General features: G+C 46.2%; 1 protein-coding gene across 2 annotated transcripts in view; it reads right to left on the bottom strand.

Moving 5' to 3' along the window:
• IPO8 (importin 8) overlaps positions 1–15279 on the bottom strand; it is a 672931-nt gene that overhangs the window by 203722 nt on the left and 453930 nt on the right. For both annotated transcript variants that reach the window (XM_086952791.1, XM_086952792.1), the window contains one exon: positions 7435–7532. In XM_086952791.1, the coding sequence (XP_086808917.1) occupies positions 7435–7532 (98 nt within the window). The remainder of the gene's footprint in view (positions 1–7434; positions 7533–15279) is intronic.

Genomic DNA, 15279 nt, shown 5'->3' with positions numbered 1-15279 from the left:
TGTCTCTTTACCACACTGTTCATGCTTTCGCGTACTTTCGTATCATTTTCTCTCTGCCTCCTGCTATCTCTTCTTTACTAACTCGCTTTCTCTCTCTCTTCCACTTTTTGCATTTCTGTCCATTTTCTGCATCGTAACATCTATTACTTTTGTATTTCTCCTTGTAAAACTGTGTGGCCGATTCATTGAAGCATCCGTGTTTACTGCCGAAAATATAAGGGTTTGAGAAAATGTCACTTTTACATCAAAATGTGGTTTGACAGTATACTGTGTGACTTCTTCATGCGAGGATAAACTTTTTATTGAAAAGACTCAGATACTGGCTGAAGAGTTGATAGAACAGAAAACATCCTTAGAAGATACATTTCTGTGCGAACGAGTCACTTGCATTCAGTAATCACGTGAAATTGTATACAGGTTAACTTTGTGAATTTTGTGTGCTACATAATTCAGAATTTGGTGCAAATTTCTTGGGTGTAATTCAACTTTTGCCGAGGCCTACAAGAAGAACTTTTTATGTCTCGTTGAGCCAGCACATGCGCTGCTCCAAGACATTTAGTTTTGGGGTTTCCAAAGTGCTGCCACAGGCTTTTGGTGGCCTAGCGCTTGCGTTCACGCGTGCGTGCACGCGCGCAGCTACCATCTGCCTCCCTTTCAGCTCGATCACTTTTACTTTTTAGTGCTGCTGCGTGCGCATCACTAGCGTGTTTTGTTTTTGCCAGCACTTTGAAAACCCCGATACTTTGAAAACCCCCAGTCCATATCTCACCTGTCCGTGCCTCTCTCCCCACTTCAATTCCCTCCCCCTCCTCCACCACAGATCGTGTCACTCTGCTGGCCTCCACCTCCCCCCTCTCTATACTGAAGCAGGCTGTAGCTTGCTTTTTAAAAATTTTCTTTTAGCGAGCGCACAACTCCCGGGCTGCCAATGCTCGTTTTTAGGTCGAGCCTAGACGAAAGCAAAAGCGAAGCTTTTACTGTCTAGGGCTCGACAACTTATGTTATCACTCTGGGGGGAAGGTGGACAGCAGACTGACACGCGCTTCTCCTGCCGGAGATTTTACCCCGTGGGCGCGCACGGCGCCGTGCCCCTCTCGTGCCTCATATTCCCGTGCGCAACCACTCACACAGCCACACACGCATGCCCACATACACAGCCACATGCATACACAGACACACACACACTGCATACACACACTCACCCCCCCTTAAACAGACCCACGCGCACATGGACAGACACACGCACAGACACACTCGAACACACACAGACACACGCGCGTACACTCCCCCCCTCCACCAGTCACCGGGCTCTTTCGGCGTGTTCCGTGTCTCCTCCGCAGCGCTGGTCTTCACCCGGGCCCCCTCCTGGGACCCGGGACTTCAGATGCCGCACTCAGCTTTGGCGCCGGGGCTCGGAGCGTGCATGCGCGGGCAGCCCCCGCCCTCTCACTCAGCCCGGGCTGCTTTCTGTTTCTGTTCTGTGTTGCTGGTCTATTTTGGGATTTTGAAGCATACTCCGTGTATTGGTTGTGCACGTGCTAATTACAGGAGCTTGGTCCCTCCGTTTATGCTCTCGTTCCGCACTAGAAGTGTTTATTTAATATTATTGAAAGGGATTTCCTGACAAGAAAAGTTCCAGAAGTTCGTAATATTAAAACGAAGTTATTCCTTATGATGAAGTCTAGTGTGGAGACTGCATTATGCATTACATAGTGAGCAGTGCAACTTGTGTTGGGTAGTAGACCGTCGGTGAAAGCCTTTGCTGTTTGGATGATGCCAGCCTTTTTTTAAATTTTTTTATTTTAACCACACATATAACTACATTCAGAAATCACTGCAAATACCTGATTTGTTTTCTTCGCCCAACCAAAATATATCATACATATATATAAGAGTAAAGTCATATGCTGCAAAGTAAAACCCGCCTAGTTTGGCCTTTTCACTCTGTTAGTTTTAGTCTAGTGTCTCTATGCGGACTACTGTTTAGTTTTCAGTAAAATACATATAGCTCTGAACCAAAGCAAATATCTAGCACCTTAACATTTGTAAACACTTTAATGAGCAAAACATCTAGACTAGAGCGACCACTGTATATTCCGTGGTAATTCTCATGTTTCAAAGCGCGAAATGGACTGTTTTTGCTTTATTTTAGTGCAATCACAGTGCCCTGGGGTAACAGTCTTGTTCGCTCTATTTCTCTCTTTCGCCATCTTTCTCTGTTTCCCTTTCTCCCTCCCTCTCTCTCTTGTTCTCGCTTGCTCTCTTTTCCTGTTTTGCTATGTCGCCCCCTCTTTCTTTCACTCTCTCTTTAAATGAAAGCTTATAGGCCTGCGAGGTCCATCTTTCTTTGTGACGAGTTCACTATAGACAATAGCAATGTGGCAATGACAGACCAAATTATGCGGTAGAGTTGACTACATTAGACAGTAAGCAAAACCAAGCTGTGTGGTGTTGTGCGGTGCATTCTGTGTCAATACTGTTTGGCTATTTATCTTAACACAAAATTAATGATGCTGCACACAAGTTTCACATTGTTAGAACTTTTTTTCGTCTTAAAAAGATGCACCAGGTGGTAGGTTATGTGTAGAATGGGATGAATCCATATTACCCCGGTGGCCACAGAGGCCCATAATTGTAATGCCTTTCATGGTTTACCCAGCTCCATTGTGTAGTCTCAGGTTGGGCAGTAAAAGGGTTTCTGGAGTGAAGGTGCTTAACCTCAGCACCTAACCCCTTGTTTCTGGAATAATTTATTGGTGTTGATTGTGTTCCTTATGGAGTTTACATAGCGCAACTGGAACTGTTCATGATTTTGACTTTTATTTTGAATGAGTCACTAATCTCCCAACGTTACGTTCCTGTTGGCCTGGACATTGAGCTCACCTAATTGAGATGTGGCTGTTGAACTTTACGTGAGCTGCAGGTCCCAAGTTTGATTCTTGGCCGAGTCAATTTAGCCTTTCATCCTTCCGAGGTCGATAAAAGGAGTACCAATTCCAAAGGGGTTATAGTAAATGGAAGTATTTTCTGTGTGTAGCGTTTAGGCAAAAGCATCACATATATAACGAAGTATTAATAAATTGTAGTTTTATGGGGCAATGCAATAGGTCTCGCAGTTGTGAGAGTTTGAGCTTTTGGCATTGTAAATGGCAATGCCTTTTATTTACGTGTTGGTTTTTAAAACATAAATAAAAGGCATTGTCATTTACAATGCCAATAGCTTAAACTCTCGCAAATGCGAGACCTATTGCATTGCAAATGCTTGTTTAACTTGCAGTGACCACATACTTGCATACATCGCTTTCACTTTCACAGTCGCGCGGCCGTGTCACTTTCACAGTCGCGCGGCCGTGTCGCTTTCACAGACGCGCAGCCGTGTCGCTTTCACAGACGCGCAGCCGTGTCGCTTTCACAGACGCGCAGCCGTGTCGCTTTCACAGACGTGCAGCCGTGTCGCTTTCACAGACGCGCAGCCGTGTCGATTTCACGGACGCGCGGCCAATGCTTGTTTTGGATAAGGAAGCCTATTTCAGGGAAAAGCAAATTGGACACAAGGTAATAATGTCAAGCAGCATCGACCTTCCTTTCGCCCTCAACGAAAGGTGTTTAATCTGGACAGCAGTGATAACACCTTTTGTCCAAGGAGCCATTTCTGTGCTCAGTAAAGAAAGGTGTGAGCTTCAATCTGTCCGCGCTCCCAATTGGATGATTTATAGGTCTCCAACATGCGGCTTTTCTGCAGTTTCACGCCACTCTTATGACAAAAACACCTTGATTTTCGCACAGTTCTTGAGGCCACACTTCTGTAACTCATATTCACCGGGGCAAGTCTACAAAGAGGCAGCTGAACCACAATCCACCTACAAAGGGATGTCTTGTTATTACATTTGTGTAGCACACGTCTGCCTCTAATATTGCTTCGTGGTGCTCTTGATTAATCCAGAGTGCGCAGTTTGCATTGTTCTGAGCGATAAAACTGATCACAGTTAAGGCTGTCCGAAATCTTAATTTTTAGCCTGTATATAGATTGTGAAGTTTTTGTTAATCGGGAGTCTTTCTGTGTTGATTCTATATATTCTGTGATGTGCTTGTTAGTCGGGTGTCTATATGCCTTGTCTGTATATATTCTCTCAAAGTGCTTGTTAGCTAACTGTCTTTCTGTCTAGCCTCTATAATATCTATATGTTCATATGAAGTGCTTGTTAAATGTCTTTTTGCCTTTTCTGGATATGTTCTGTGATGCGTTTGTCCTTATGCCTAGCCTTTGTATGTTCGGTGATGTGCTTGTTAGTTGGGTGTCTGTATGGCTTGTCTGTATATGTTCTGTGATGCTTTTGTTAGTCGTCTGTCTCTATGCCTTTTCTGTATATGTCCTGTGAGGTGCTTGTGAGTCAGGTGCCTTCATGCCTTGTCTGTATATGTTCTGTGAAGTGTTTGTTAGTTGGGTGTCTTTACTTGTAGTCTGTATATATTCTCTCAAAGTGCTTGTCAGCTAACTGTCTTTTTGTCTAGCCTCTATATGTTCTTGTGAAGTGCTTGTTAAATGTATTTTTGCCTTGTCTTGTATATGTTCTGTGAAGTGCTTGTTAGCTGAGTGTCTTCATGTCTAGTCTGTATATGTTCTGTGATGTAGTTGTTAGTCAGCTGTCTGTATATGTTCTGTGATGTAGTTGTTAGTCCGCTGTCTTTCTGCCTAATCTTTATAACCTCTGTAATGCTTTTGTAAGCCGGGTGTCTTCATGCCTTGTCTGGATATGTTCTGTAATTTGCTTGATAGTCAGGTATCCTTATGCCTAGCCTTTGTAGGTTCTGTGATGTGCTTGTTCATTGGGTGTCTGTATGGCTTATCCGTTTTATTTATTTTGAGTTTTATAAAGAGCAACCTTGACCCGTTAGGGTATCAGATCGCTTTACAGGAATCATAGCAATGTACAAAAAGCATTGGCATAGCCAATCGGTCTCGACTTTTAAACATGCAACAGTTAATGTTGTTGCACCAATGATATTGCGCTGCATGACTAAATACTTATAAGGTCCCAAAAGCGAGATCTATTGGCTATGCCAATGCTTGTCAAAAAAGCGTTGAGGGCAAAGGTCTAATATGGAATGGAACCACCCACCTTATTTGGCATCATCAAGTAACAGGAATAACAACCACAACCAACTTCTAGTGCCAAACCATCTCTTTTGCTCCCTTGGCCAAAACAGTCTACACTTTCTGCTGCAAGAAAGATTAAAGTTCAGCCGTACTGAGGATGGTGGTAGGTGCAGCAAGGTTTCAAGCAATGGTAAAGCGCATCTCTAGTGAACCATTTGCAGGACTTACTTGACCGAGGTTATTGCCTGCCACCTGGCAGAAAGTGTTGATTCCTGGCACCGACACGGTGGATGTGTGCTGATAAGGGCATTAAAGAGACTTGGAGGAGGCAGTAGCTGGGGGTGTGGAAGACTGGGCTGCCCTCTGTACCTGCTGCCCTCTCTGATGGGTACTGCAACTGATACAACAAAAATGCTGTGTAGAGTGTGGTACTTGTGTGGGCTGCTGATGGTAATGGTTGCCCCTACCAATACCCTAGAGGTTCCAAAGCTGCTGGTGTGGCTGTTCTGGGGAAGCAGAAGAGACCAGTGCTTAGCAGATCTTAACGCAGTGGACAATTCACCTCGACAGGGTTAACTTCTGCAAAGCTTTCCTTTTCGGTGCTCCTGAACACCCCACAAAAAGTTGATTGTCTACTTGATGGTCCTTGGTACGACCAACAATTTAAAAGCCTTCTTGGAGTTTACCCAATGGAACTGATCCTACTCCTTAAAGGAATATGGGGAAAATATAGAACGCTGATAAAGCGATTGATTGTCCAAAGTGAAAAGGAGTCAACACTTTCAGTAAGAAGGCTGCCCAGGCCAATGTGTCCAGGAAAAAGGTGACGTAGGGCAATTTTTCAGAAAGTGCCTGCAGTTCACTCACGCAAAAAGTTGACTTAATCGCAATAAGGAAGGAGAGTCCTCAAGGTCAAAAGTTATAGCAGGTGGCTATGTATAGGCTTGAAATGCATACACTTCAGTAATGTCAAGACCAGGTTTAGGTCCCATTGTGGCATTACAAATGGTTTGGGAGGGAGCATGTGAGTCAACCTTTAATAAACCTCATCACAACAATAGATTTAAAGAAAGATAGTTGGTCAGGAAACGCAAAGAAGGTGACAGGGGAGGCAAATAACCTTCCATCATGCTCACTGCATGGCCTTGGCCTTCCTTGGCTAGAGACAAAACAAACAGGAGGGTGTCCTACAGCTTTGTCGGTCAGGGATCAGTGTTCTGGGCACCATACCAGGTAACAAATCTGTCCCAGTGCCTGGCATAAATTGATTTCATGTAGTGGCATCTGGCGGCAAGGAGGATAACTACCACTTTAGGTGGCGAATTGAAAATAAAAAATTGCAGCAGCTCAATGTGCCTCTGCTCGGTCACTTCCAGGGCAGTATGGAGTTATGAGCAGCCGCACAGTTATAGCTGTCAGTATGCAGGAGTACTACTACAACATTCTCCGCATCCGGTCAGGGACCAGGGGAATATTCTAAGATACGGAATCTGAGGTTAGAAGTATCAGAATAAGTTTGAATATCGGTGTCAATGACTCACTCAGTCACTGAAGTAAACGTAAAATACAAATTGAAATATACATGCTTTTTGGTTGGTCTTTACTCTATCCTAATCACTAATATCTTGATAGTTAACATATCAACACATCTTCAGTGATATGTTGTTTGGAAACGGACTTAAGGAAAATATTGCAATTTGGTTAAAAATAAAGAGCTGAAAAGGTTGTCTTTCAGCGTCCCTTCCAACTGTGCCTGCCTTTGTATGCTTCGGACCATGATCTGACAATTTTAGAGATTTATGTATTGTATTCACTATGCAAAATGTATTAATTCTTTGTAACTATTACAATACTATGTCATATAGTCCACTGAATTATAGAAAAAGACCTTACAGATATTATATATTGTTTACTCTTTGTTTGCGACTGTTACTTTGTAAAGCTCACTGCCACTTAGTTGATCTTGCCCATCGAATATAAACCTGCTAATAACTAGATAAAAGAATCAAACCTATGGGATCAGCACACAATTTTTATAGGCACATACAAGAATTTCCAGGAAGTCTCCTGGGTATGGTGTCAACCTTTTTTATAGGAATATTTCAGGAGTTCTCTTCATTTATGAAGCAACATTATATATATATATTTTTTTAACTTAAGCAGGAACTATGAGATAATGAAGGAAAGATCTCCTCACACAGGTTTTTTCATTACCTCAAACCTGCACATGCTAATAAATGTTAATAGGCAGGACGATCAACATGCAGTTTTTAAAAGCATCAGTTCAAAGTAACTAACAGCGTATGTAGAAAAAACACAGACAATACATTTCTTACCTTTTTACACATAGTGTATATTATTTCTAGGTGTTTAGGGTTAGCCAACAAAGTTTCAGTGTCAACTGTAACATAATTGTGCAAAAGAGGCATCATATCTGTAAAGATAAAATAACAATTGTATATCAGTAAGAGGGCTTACACAAGTGACCAGCCACAGTTTATTTCATAGTTATTTGTTTAAAAAAAATCATCACCAACAAGTGAGAAAACATAAGCTCCAAGGAGGTTGCCTATTTCACGTATTGCCCATTTTTAAAAGAAAGACCAGATCCTCCTTCTTGTATGTGCTGTTAAAGAAACCTGGCTTCTAAAATGAAGTAGATAGCAAGGCGCTCTAATTGTAAATGAAGACCTGTATTCCCTTTGTTATCCTGCTTTAGCACTTTTGTATCAGACACTGCCCTAAACAGCTGCCATGCTAATCTATATAGCAAACACAAGGAGATGATAGACGGAGCGCTGAAACTTTTCAGACACTCACCCCCAGTCACAGATCAGGTTTGAATCCATCATCATTCTTTAGCTCACTTCACCACCTCAGTTCAGACCCAACTATATGCAAATCAGTCTTGACCCTGTGCCTCATGGGAACAGTCCAGCCCGAACTGCAAAGCTAGGTCTTCCCTGAACCGGAAACAAGCATCCTGGGACCGGTTTCTGGGTAACACTCTTCATCACCCCGGCTAGCTTGCATCCAGTGGCAAAGTGAGCAAGGGACCCACATCTGGGTATACCCAGCCAACTTAGGGGGAACAAAGCAAACACAAGGAGATGATGGACGGAGCGCTGAAACCTTTCAGACACTTACCCCCCAGTCACAGATCTGGGTTGAATCCATCATCATTCTTTAGCTCACTTCGCCACCTCAGTTCAGACCCAGCTATATGCAAATAAGTCTTGACCCTGTGCCTCATGGGAACAGTCCAGCCTGAACTGCCAAGCCAGGTCTTCCCTGAACCGGAAACAAGCATCCTGGGACCGGTTTCGGGGTAACACCCTTCATCAGCCAGGCTAGCTTGAATCCAGTGGCAAAGTGAGCAAGGGGGAGAATGTTTGCATTGCCAGCATTCGGTCCATCATTTGTTTACTGTAACAGTTTTCGCTTTATGTGGGATGGGTATGCCCAGACGAGGGTCTCTTGCTCACTGTGCCACTGAATTCAAGCTAGCCTGGCTGAAGAATGGTGAAATACCCTGAAACCGGTCCCAGGATACTTGTTTCCGGTCCAGGGAAGACCTGGCCAAGCAGATCGGTCTGGACTGTTCCCATGATTATGGCTGGGTCCAAACTGGGGTGGCGTAGTGGGCAAAAGAACGATGTATTAAATCCAGATCTTTTAACTGGGGAGAATGTTTGCATTGTCAGCATTCCGTCCATCATTTGTTTACTGTAATGCTATTCTATATAGGCAACGACTTGGAACCATTCCTAGATATAGTTCATTTTAATGTGTACATTGCCAAACAACATAATATAAAGGTTCCTTACCAGACAGTAATGGTGATCCTCATCACCAGTAAAAATAAAAATGAACCAGAAAACGTCATTTGTTTTTCTTTTTAAAGAGGTTTCTATTAATAGATGCAGTCCCATCTAAATTATCGTGCATCGCAACAGTCACAGTGCCTGAGTCCGACGTACATCTTCAATTGCAGTATGAATTCCATAAAAGTTTCACTTCACTTTTAAAGAAAAATATGGAGACTACAATTAAAAGAAATCTAATTTCTCCGTGATGGGGAGCTCTTCACATTATAACATATGGAACAGAATAGCAAGAAGCACTGCAAACAGGAGTGATACAAATTAAAAATGAACCAGCAGGGCACACAAATGTAATTTTAACAGGCTAATCAACACCCCGTAAAGAACTTGGCATCATCATCAAAAAGAAAACACGCTAAGTGAATGTGTAAACAGTTGTAGCAACTCTAGACAACCCCAATAGGGATATTGGTCAACAGCGTTTTCACTAAGTTACCTGCAGATCACTTTAAATACGATTAATCCAAAGATTGCTCAGCAGAACATGAAAAATTGAAGAGAAACAAGAGTGAGTTAATCAAATTAAGATACCCACAACTTTAAGAACAAAAGAAAGGCTTGCATCCAAAACCACCATTTGTTGTATGGTCAACCAAAAAACAATAAAAGGTTTCTCAAAAGAGAAAGCATCTATCTCCCTTATAGTTCTTAAATGAGTGATATGCTGGGGGCCTGATCCGCTGCCTCTGCCGGAGGACTGAGAGACCTGTTGTTGTTGGGGGACACTGTGGCATTGCCTTTGTTGATATACCTCCCCTAAGCCTCAAAAGGGGCGAAATTGTTGGGGAAACTGGCACTCCGGCGGAGCAAGCTCAAGAGCACATGAAACTGCCTTACTGTCTTTAAAACAGTCTATGTCCTTATCTGCCAGGTCTCTAAAGAGATGGGTCTCGTAGAAGAACATATCCATTAATGACTACTGGGCGTCACTAGAAATCCGGTGAAGTGAATACAAGCATGGCACCTTAGCACCACACTGGTGCCAACTGCGCTACCCAGACTGTCGGTTGTGTCCAGGCCTGACTGGATGGAGTACTTCGCTGCATCTTTTGTATCTTGAATATGGCGTTGGATGTTTGGTCTAACATCATTTGTGACCATGGGTAAGATATCTGCCACCATGTCTGAACTAGTTACTTTCTTTAGGTAACGCTTTCTGTGGTAGAGACTTTATCTAACCGCAGATTCCTCATCTTAGAATTACCCCAGACGTTAGACTGGATCCAGACAATCATGAGCAGTATCCCTGCGCATCGCTAGGTGGCTTTGATCGCCTCTGCGTTGGCGTTATCCGTGTTAGAAGTCACTTTTCAGTGTCCATATAACTGCACAGAACCACATAAAAAGTAATGTTTGACGAGTGTGCAGTGTGTAGTGTGACCTTAAGGGAGAAGAGCCCCCCATTCACAGATAAAGACTTCTAACCACAGATTCCTCACCTTAGAATAGATAGCAAGCAATACCTCCCTGGAGGTGGGTCTGTGAACTAGCTCAAACCAGAAAATCGTGGCGGATCTAACACACAACATTCCCGTCTCGATGGACCTGACTGTCCAAGCAGTAGTATTTTGTGATCGGGTCGAGTGGCGGCCACGTAGCAGCTTGGCAGATGTCCAGGAGATGTAATCTGTGTGCCAATGTAGCGGCCCAGGCTGAATGGGCAATCAAACCCTCAGGAGGCTGCTTCTTAGCTAACACGTAGCAGATCTTAATGCAGAGTAGAATCCATCGCGAGATGGTCAGCATTCTGCATAGCCTTGCCCGATTTATACTCCAGTATACCCTAAAGAGCTGTTCGTCCACCTGATAGTCTCTGGTGAGGTTAATCTAAAAAGAGAGAACTCTTTATTTAGGTCCAGGCGATGGAGTCTTTCCTCCTCCTTGGAAGAATGAGGTGGAGAGAACATGAAGGCAGAGTAATTCTCAGCCTGACATGAAAGGGGTGACAACCTTTGGTAGAAAAGACACATGTCCGAAGAACCAGTTTGCCAGTGAAAAAGCTGGTGTACGGAGGGTGAGCCAACAGGGCTTGAAGCTCGCTGACCCTCCTTGCCTATGCACTAGCCATTAGAAAGATCATTTTGATAGTGAAAACAGAAGAGAACAGATGTGCAGGGTCTCAAAAGGCTGTGAAATGTGAAGGCCAGAATGAGGAACCACTGGGGCATCATGAAAAAGGCAGGAAGGAACACGTGTGGCAACCTTTCAGAAAATGAGTAACATGAGGTGAGTTGAACAGAGAAGGTTGATCTGGCAACATCTGAACACCTGGAATGACTGCCAGGTAACCCTATTAAAGTGACAGGTCAAGGCCTTGCCAGGCTAAAGATAAAACAAACAGCAACACTTCTGATTGTGTTGCAGAAAGGGGGTCCAAATGGCGTGATAACATCCAAGTCACAAACGAATCCCTAATGTAGGCATATACAGTCTTAGTGGAAGGATGACTGCGTGCCAAAATCAAAGGCCTCTGGAGCACGATCAAAAAACCCTCAACAGTTGCCACTCAATCCCCATGCATGAAGGTGGAGAGTGTGCAGGTTTGGATGCAGGACCCTGCCCTGTTTTTGCGACAGGAGAACCTCCTAAAGGAGGAGTCTGATAGGAGGACCTATGCTCATGGTCAGGGGTTTGGAATACCATACTCTCCGTACCAAATCCGGAGCCACTAGAATGAGTTAGGCTGGTCTGTCCTAATCTTCTTGAGCACTCTAAGCAGGAGTGGTATAGGGCAAAAAGGCGTACAGGATACTGGAATTCTAATCGAGGTGGAATGTGTCTCCAAACGGGAGCCGCTTTATAAATTCCACAGCGCAGAAGTGCTGATGTTCTGTGTTCCTGGTGGTGGTGAACAAATCATGCGAAGGCTCTCCCTAGCCTTAGAAGAGACACCATGCCACCTCCGGATGTAGTTGCCATTTGTGATCGGGAGGGCATCGACGGCGGATTTCGTCAAGCCTGGCGTTCAATGACCCTGCAAGGTGCTACACAACCAAGGAGATGTCCTGGCCCTCTAGCCAAGCCCAGAGGCACAGAGCCTCCTGGCACAGGGTTCACAACCCCATCCTGTCCTGTTTGTTGGAATACCACGTTCTGGTGGTGATGTCTGAACACCTGAACGAGCCTTCCCTTAATGGACAGCAGGAAGGTGGCTACCAATGCCAATTGGAGTGCTCCCAGCTCAAAAAGGTTGATGTGGAACTGAAATTCCACCAGAGATCAGACTCCTCTGATCTTCACCTCTCCACGTTGGCGGCCCGAACACAGAAGTGACACATCAGTCATCACTGTTAGCACTGGGTGGGGAAGAGAGACAGGTCAGCCAAGAAACCAATCGTGATCCGTTAGTCACAACTGTGGATCTTTTGCAGTCTCCTTTGAAATCTGGACCATGTCAGAGATTTCCCTGGTGCGGCGCACACTGGCACATCCAAATCCTACTGCAGAGCCTGCATATGCCAGCTGGCCTGCTTTACCAGCAGGATCGCAGGAGGCCATCAGACCAAGTAGCCTCAGAGTCAGTTCACCGAAATCCAGGATTGAGGCTGAAACATCGGCATCACAGCTCAAATATCCTGGACTCTCCATTCCAGAGATAGGATCGAATGGCACTGTATCTTGAATGGGTTCGATGAAAGGGAGTGTCTTAGGAGGAGTCAGGTGTGACTTCAGCATATTGATAGTGAGCCCTTGCAAGAGTAAAAGGTTTACCATATTCTGGAGGTGGGGGAATGCCCGGAGCGAGCACCCCTTCAGCAGCCAGTCGTTGAGGTAGGGGGAATATGGGATACACAACCTAGTCCATGAAAGGCCTGGATAAGCTGTTGCATTGCCGGGTATGGTTGGCACTGCAGACAACCATAGGTGCCGCGGGGAGTGGTGCTGGAAGAGAAAGGCTGGGTCTCCTGGTGGCAGTGGGCAATCATGCCGTGCACAGGAGGCCCACGCAAGGTTTGTTTCAGGTCCCCGAATGAACATCTGTGAGGACTTCAGTGAAAGGGAGCAACAGTTCAGCCAAGCACGCTCTTGGAAGAAGCACCTCTGTCAAGACATTGGCCTTGAATTCGACTGCTGGCATCTGTAGGTCAAGGACCTCAGCTGCCCTGTGCATCATGCCCTCTAAACCTGGGTCCACTGCAGACTGGAAGGGCAGTTTATAACTGCTACCTCGACTTCGCCATATAAAGTAAAGGCAAAGCCAAGTCCTCCCTTTTTAATATATGCAAGTCATCCCTAAGGAAGGTCTAGCGAGTCTCAAGGCAGGGTGCTCTGTATTAAGAACTGGAACATGTATTTTTACATGATCTAACAGTAAAAACCTGTAAATATTGTTTTAACTGTGGAAAAGGTCAATAGCTCCATTGGCAAGAGCAGAGTTGAAGGATGCCACAGCAGCCCTGCTAATGACTGACTGGGACACTAAAGTTGATACTGTAAAGTATCAAACAACTCATTACATTAAGTCAGACTTGATGCCCATGTTGAAATTAATGTGACTTGTTCAGTGTGCAACTTTTACAAAGCTGCCACTTTATTGCCCCAAGATCCCTTGTGCCCATCCACGGTTGCACAAGGGGTGTACCAAGAGACAGCTTTCTGCCAAGAAAGGGGTTCTGCCATGTTGCAATTGGGCAGAATGGTGCATCCTGGGATGCCACACTTCGCATGCAGTGGTCATCAGGAGGGAGGGACCCTTCACCTGCCAAGCCTGCCAATTCACCTGCCTCAGGACCGGCCCGGTAGACGCCAAGCCCAGCGCCAGCAACAACCTCCTCAAGTGCATCCTGCTCAACACGCGCTCCGTCCACAGGCACGCCGTGGAACTCTGGAACCTCCTCGACACAACATCACCAGACGTCGCCTTCCTCACGGAAACCTGGATGAAAGCCTCCTTAGCCTCCGACATCGCCATAGCCATCCCGGAGGGCTACAAGATCACCCGGAGGGACTGCATCAACCAAACCGGAGGAGGCATCGCCATCATCCACAGAAACGCCATCCGCATCACGACCAACTCCGACGACACCCTCACCGCCGCCGAACACCTTCACTTCCAGATCCACACAGACCCCAAGACCACCCTAAGAGGCACCCTCATCTACAGACCCCCGGGACCGCGCACACAATTCAGAGAAGCCATCGCAGACTTCGTCAGCCCACACGCCCTCACCTCCACAGACTACATCCTCCTAGAGGACCTCAACTTCCACCTGGAGAACAACAAGGACTGCAACACCGCTGCCCTGCTGGACAACCTCGCCAACCTCGAACTCAAGCAACTGGTGAACACCCCCACCCACTACGCCGGCCACACGCTCGACCCCGTCTTCTCCTCCAGCAAGCACATCTCCTTCAGCCACGCCACCGAACTACACTGGACAGACCACAGCTGCGTCCACTTCAACTTCAGGAGAACCACGACCCGCCACCACCCGCAACAGGTTCCCCGCAGGAGCTGGAGCAAGATCACCGCCGACCAGCTCAAACCTCCCTCAGCCAGAACCCGCCGACCAACACGACGGATCCCGACGAAGCAGCCCGCAACCTCACAAAATGGCTCACCGACTGCGCCGACGAACTCGCACCACTGAAGAACCCTCCCAGCAGACCTGGCAGCAGGAAAGCCTCGTGGTTTACCAACGACCTCAAAAACTCCAAGAAAACCTGCCACACCCTCGAGAAAGCCTGGCGCCACGACCAAACAGCAGAACAAATGACCGCCCTCAAGAACGCCACCCGCAAACACCACCAGCTGATCCGCACCACCAAGTAGACAGCATTCAAAGAACGACTGGACAACAACACCCACAACAGCAAGGAGCTTTTCAGCATCGTTAAAGAGCTCTCCAACCCCAGCGCCTGCAACACAGACATCACCCCCTCGCAGGCGAGAGAGACCTCTGTGACTCTCTCGCCTCGTTCTTCCACCGCAAGATCGCTGACATACACAACAGCTTCGGCGCGCTGACCACGCACCCAACCACCGAACCAGCGCCCCCCCAACCACCCTTTGCACCTGGACCCCTGTCAGCACCGGAGACACCACCCGCATGATGAACACCATCCACTCCGGCTCCCCAACCGACCCCTGCCCACACCACATCTTCAACAAAGCCGACTCCATAATCGCACCCCAGCTCCGGCACATCATCAACAGCTCCTTCGCATCCGCCACCTTCCCGGAGAGTTGGAAACATGCTGAGCTGAGCGCCCTCCTGAAGAAACCCACAGCGGACCCCACAGACCTCAAGAACTTCCGCCCCATCTCGCTCCTCCCCTTTCCAGCCAAAGTCATTG

The sequence above is a fragment of the Lissotriton vulgaris genome, chromosome 1_2, assembly GCF_964263255.1.
Source record: "Lissotriton vulgaris chromosome 1_2, aLisVul1.2, whole genome shotgun sequence".
Taxonomy (NCBI): domain Eukaryota; kingdom Metazoa; phylum Chordata; class Amphibia; order Caudata; family Salamandridae; genus Lissotriton; species Lissotriton vulgaris.
Note: the sequence above shows the minus strand (reverse complement) of the source record. Positions and strands in the feature narration are given on the sequence as shown.